This window comes from Thamnophis sirtalis, unplaced genomic scaffold (genome assembly GCF_051295495.1).
Source record: "Thamnophis sirtalis isolate CommonGarterSnake01/CBP01778 unplaced genomic scaffold, rThaSir2_p1.2 scaffold_7, whole genome shotgun sequence".
NCBI classification, from domain to species: domain Eukaryota; kingdom Metazoa; phylum Chordata; class Lepidosauria; order Squamata; family Natricidae; genus Thamnophis; species Thamnophis sirtalis.
Window position 1 is genome coordinate 781,172 of NW_028261387.1, and position 6,000 is coordinate 787,171.

The 6,000-nt window shown below is 45.6% G+C and overlaps 1 protein-coding gene across 2 annotated transcripts in view; it reads right to left on the reverse strand.

Annotated features, from left to right (window-relative positions):
* The window catches only part of DENND1B (DENN domain containing 1B), a 160,067-nt gene extending 158,878 nt beyond the window's left edge, over positions 1-1,189 (reverse strand). For both annotated transcript variants that reach the window (XM_087719184.1, XM_087719183.1), the window contains exon 1: positions 1,060-1,189. In XM_087719184.1, the coding sequence (XP_087575310.1) occupies positions 1,060-1,076 (17 nt within the window). In that variant the 5' untranslated portion in view covers positions 1,077-1,189. The remainder of the gene's footprint in view (positions 1-1,059) is intronic.
* Positions 1,190-6,000: the final 4,811 nt, after the last annotated feature.

Consider the following 6,000-nt stretch of genomic DNA (forward strand, 5'->3'; position numbering starts at 1 on the left):
AATTTAGCAAGGTTTTAACCCCAACCACCAAATGAAGAAAAAGTTCGTCCATTTTTCATTTTAAAAATCAGTCCCTGGAATTGGCCTAGATGTTCAAATGGTGTGTATTTTTCCAACCCACTGTGGAAATTATTAAAAGCAGAAAATATTTATCTCCATTAATCCCGTGGCATCATCCTGCTCACGTTACTCTGTCATGGGAATTTCCCTGCCAACATCCTCCTACCCCCTCTTGCCATGCATGCTACCTTTTCAGGGGGATTCTGGTGCTCCTATCAAATGGTTACCTGGCAGACAGAACTGTTTATTCTTCAAATCCTACCAGTTGGAGGGAGGGGAGGATGGCATCTTAAGATACCCAGGTGCAGAATGTGGGCCTTGTGTGTTCGTAGCTAGGCTGAGACTGGGCACCAGAAACGTAGATAGTTGCAGTTGTTCAGGTGGGTTGTAGGTTACCAAGAGGTCCTACCAGGCCTTGACCTCCTGTTGGGTTTCTGCCCAATTGTGCCTCCTGTGCTTGACTGGGGAGATCTTGCTTGTTGTGTGGTTGTGTCAAGTGCTGGACACGCAGGTAAAGCCAGCAGAGGCCAAGGCTGGGACGGGGGAAGGCAGGGATTGTTACACCGCCGGCCATTCAAAGGAGGCCAGTCGGGGTTTGTGCTGCGCAGGGCCGGAGGGGGAGGAGGGGAGCCGCTTGGGACGAGGGACAAAGCGAGCCCAGGCAGAGCCGGGGGATCCACCTAAGGGATCCCATGGGATCGCCGAGGGATCTCTCCCCGCCGACCGGCTTTGGGATCGCAGCCCCCGAGAGACGCGCGGCAGAAGCGGGCATGGGGCTCCGCTCCCTTCTTTCCCCGCTGACCTCCGCTCCCGTCTCCGGCCGGCCGCCGCCTCCTCCTCCGGCAGCCGCGCACAGGCCAAGTGGGGCTGGGGGAGGTTTTGAGGCCTAGCCCGGCGCTCCCCTCGCTCCCTCCGCCGCGCCCGCCCAGCGCTTTTCCTCCCCGGCCCACTTGGCCCCGCCGCCCACCCGCTTCCCCCGCCCGCCCGCCCGGCGCTTACTTGATCCTGCTGTCCATGGTCGCATGTCGGGGCGGGGGGTCCCAGGAGGCGGCGGCGGCGGCCCCTGGAGGGAGAAGGCAGCGCCGGTCCGGCCTGGGCGGAGGGAGGCCGAGGGGAGGGGAGGAGGGGACGCTGGCCCTTCTTCCCCGCCGGGGTCGCGGGCGGCTTCCCGGGCGTCTCCGCCGAGGGTGGCCCGAGTTCTGGCTCTTTCGCCTGCCCGGCCCGGCGTGACGGCGGCCGCAAAAGCAGCACCTCCTCCCTCCCTCCCCGCCTGCCTCCCTTCCACCTCTCAGTTCCTGGCGCAGAGAAGCCGCTTCTCCGGCACCTTGGGGAAAGCAGGAAGCGCTGCGGGGCCGGAGGAGCCGCTTCCCGGGGCCTCGGCCGGGGCCGCTGCGAGGGACGGAGGGCGGGAGGGCAAAGCGGCAGCAGCAGCAGCTTCCCCGCAGGGTCCCTCCAGCCAGAAGCTCCGGGGCCACGTTATTCCCCCTAAGGGGGCAAAGGGAGGCTCTGCCCGGGGCCTTTGAGCAACTTCACTCGGGAGGGAGAAAGGAGGGGAAACAGCGCTTCACACTGAACTGAAAGTGAAGATGCTCCTCCGCAGACAATGAGACCCACCGCAGACTTTAGCTTTGCCCCAACTGGGACCCCGTTTCTGGAGGGATCCGCTCGGGGCTGCGAACTCAGCTGATCCCTTGCTGTCACTTCAGAAGCCTCGCGTGTGAAGAGGGGCAGGCAGTGATCCTATTTTCTTTGGGGGGAAATAAAAGACTAACTTGAAAAAGAGGCAAATCTGAAAGAGGTTGATAAGGATTAAAAAATAATACTTGTTTATGTTTATAAATTTGCTTCAGGAAGGAAAATTCAAGAGCAGAACTAGAAAAAATAAATAAATCTGAAGGTCAGGTTTCTGAAATGAAGGATTGACCTTTATAATACAAGATGTAGGCTCACCACAGTGTAAAGGGGATGTCACCTTTCCATTTCCATATGTTGCCCTCCCAGAACTTTTTGAAAGTACTAGCCTGATTCTTCACAGATTTAAGTATTGATAAGAATAGATTGATAGCGACAGAAATTCCACTCTCACTAAGTCACCTGCAAATTAGGAAGGCTGCTGTCCATTTGGCCATGAGTTGGCATTACTTGCCTGCATGCAATACTTTTCAACAGATGATGAAAATATCAATGGTGTTAAGTTTGCTAAAAGAGTGAAACTGGAGGAAGTTAGCAATAGCAATATCAGTTAGGCTTATATACCGCTTCATAGGGCTTTCAGCCCTCTCTAAGCGGTTTACAGAGTCAGCATATGGCCCCCAACAACAATCCGGGTCCTCATTTTACCCACCTCGGAAGGATGGAAGGCTGAGTCAACCCTGAGCCTGGTGAGATTTGAACTGCTGAACTAGCAGTCAGCTGAAGTGGCCTGCAGTACTGCACTCTACCCACTGCGCCACCTCGGCTCTTTTCAGCTCAAATATAAGTTGCTTATATTGCATTTTTATCTCTTAATGTTGTGTTCCATCAAATCTTGACCCACTCTTGTGGTACTATATAAAAAGCTCTCCAAGTTGTTCTGTGCCTCCGTACATCATGCAGGCACATTCCTCTTGTTTCCAGTACTCTATTCACCCACCTAATGTGCTATTGGCTATTTCAGAACAATCAAATACTGGAATATACCCATTGCTTTTGGAGATTTCCTAAATTTTGAATGGTCAATATAATCAAAAGTTTTGGAGCAGTGTTTCTCAACCTTGGCAACTTGAAGATGTCTGGACTTCAACTCCCAGCATTCACTGGCTGGGGGATTCTGGGAGTTGAAGTCCGGACATCTTCAAGTTGCCAAGATTGAGAAACATTGTTTTTGGAGTAATATATAAAACATACCGTAAGTATAGTCCTTTTTGATATATATATATTTGCAATTTCCGTCAATATTAACTATGCAACCCCATGTTCCTTTTGGAGCCTGAATGTTCAGTTGCCACTATTTCCACTGTATCTGAAAAAATAAATTGGACTCTAATTGTGTAATTGTCCTTTGGTTTGAAAATTCTTGTCTGTTTCTAAGGACTGGATTAAACATAGTCCTTGACTTATAACCCGGTCACTTAGTGACCATTTGAAGTTACGACAGGCCGTCCCCAAAAGCTATTTATGTCCTAGTTTCAAAGTAAGGACCACTGCAGCACCCCGTCTTCATTCCCCCTTACAACTGTGATAAAAACAGAGTCCCCTAAAGCAGTGTTTCTCAACCTTGGCAACTTGAAGATGTCCGGACTTCAACTTCCAGAATTCCCCAGCCAGCGAATGCTGGCTGGGGAATTCTGGGAGTTGAAGTCCGGACATCTTCAAGTTGCCAAGGTTGAGAAACACTGCCCTAAAGGATCATAAGAATAACACCTGCTTTCAGAGGAGCACGAGGCTGCCTCTATAGGAAAGCTGAGTCTCATATCACATCAGCTGCCCACCTCTCTCAGAAGCTGCAAAAAGGTAAGTTGGTTGCTACTAGGTCCTGGAGCTGGCCGAGGAGCAGGCCGCCTCCTGCAATTCCTTGAGTGGCCAAGTGGGAAGCAGGCCGGAGACCCGTGAGGACTCCCAGGAGGTGGAAAGCAGAGCCTGAGATACCTCACGGGATAGGAAGACCTTTGAAGCCGTGGGACAGATGAGTCTGGCCTATACTGAGCCTATTAGCAATGAACAGACCATTTTCTACACAGAAATATACTTAATTGTTGTCCTGGATCATAGTACGATTGTAGCTTACACTTTCCAGCAGTTTTCCGTACAAATTCCTCTCCTACTTTTGCATTTTGTCAGCAGTGATTTTAGAACAATTTTTTTTCAGTTTTTAATCCATTATTTTTTGTTATTCTTCTCTAATCATTATAACAACTCCACAAAGAAAATAAGCAATTGGGGAGGTAGAAGCTTCTACTGAGTGTTTAACTCTTCCTATAATCAATAAAAGCACAAATGTTTTATAATGAAAGGCAGATACTGTCTAAAAGGGAATAGAAGAAGCAACGGGAAAACAGGTGATTTACAGGTAGGAAACCAAGTGAGGTATAGTTGCAGGTAACATCCCCTTTGCTGCAGAGTCAGTCTAGGTTATCCCCAAAAGGAACATTTTTACAAAGCACATTGTAATTTATATGTAATTATTCTTAGAGGAATTAAAGAAAATGCATACAGGTATAATCTTATAAATACTTTGGAGGTTTGGATATAACACTTAAGAATCTTTTTGCTAACCAGACCTTGGCATTTTCACCATTTCCTCTATGAACTTCTCGTTTCAATTCAAATAAACTTCTCTATTTTCAACAAAATAAGCTTTTGGGGGGAGGGAAATTTTATTGACATGAAGAGAAGATAAAGGATTGATCTTGGGGAAATATTTTCACTTTTCACTGAAACATTGGCATAAGGATTATGAAACTATGCTTGAAGACAGTAAATTGGCTTATTTACTGTGAACACGTATCAATTATCACATTTTATTCCCAGCTAAAAATTTCCTGTGTTTAAAAGGAATTTAAAAGAATTTAAATTGAACCGGAATGAATTCGAGTTATCACGCTAAATTGCACGAATGTTACAAAATCTTTCAGAGAAACACGATTTTTTTTCTCTTTCAATCATTTATGGATCCTGCACAGTTACATCAGATTAACTATAGGTTTTGAAAATAATTTTGAGGTGAAACATTGATACTTCTAAACATACACATACACGCCCAGACATACACACAGAACGCTTATGAAATACCTTAATGTTGTATGTTCTCAGATCCTTATTAACATCTATGATATATCTCTATAATGTATAAACATCTAATTATGTGGAAGAAATATTACATAAGCTATTTCTGACAAAAGTGAGCAAAAAATGCTTAGATCCAGAAGTATGAGCCGTCTGTACCTTCTCTTCTTCTCAACTTGCATTTGGTAAAATCCAAGTTCTAAGCAGGGTAGATTGTGCATCAGATATATATTAGCTCCAGCAGAAATGCACATTGGCTAATAGCAACAGCACTTATATACCGCTCCACAGTGCTTTACGGGACTTTCTAAGTCAAAGCGGTTTACAGAGTCAGCATATTGCCTCCAACAATTTGGGTTTTCATTTTACAATAATATACGCTTTCCTGGTTATAGCTGGTTTTGTTATGTGTGTTTAAATTTTTTCCAATGTTTGGGGTGTGATATTGATATTAGTCTACCATGTCAACTACAGATCCAACAATCAGTCAAAGTTACAGTAGCTCTGGATGTATGTTACTCATGACTCTGCCTGACTATTGCAATGTTCCCATACTCACATGATGGCAATCTGGACACACAGTACTAGACATGTGATTATCATATCACAGCCATCCATGGCCATGTTATCACTATTTATGACCTTCCTGCTGGTTTCCCAGAAGTACAGTCAATCAGAAAGCTAGCAGGGAAGGTCATAAGTCAAAATCGTACTGTTTCTTGCTTAATGACCAAACTGCTTAACGAAGAATTTTTCACTCCCAATTTTATTGAGGACCGCTTATATATTGATAAGGCTGGAAAGTAAAAGTTGGCAATGTTTACATATAAATGGATGGATGACAGGAAGGACTTAAATTTAATCTAATGTGGATTCAATCATAACCAGATAAAAAATGATTTCGTAATTGCAATCAAGCAAGCTGTTAAAATTTGCACATTATTTCTACAATGCTTCTAAGACGAATAGTGCAAATTACAGCAGCAAATTCACTAGTATAGTTCTAATTTCTTTCCAAAGTTCAGAACTGTGCTTCTGTTTATGGAAACCCATCGGGCAATCACACTGAAGCAAAAGATGTTGCTCTTGATGCCACCCACAGAAGTCCTGGTGCCTCGTAATTCTTTCATTCTATTTTGGCACATGAAACAGAATATGCAGCCAACATCCTATTGT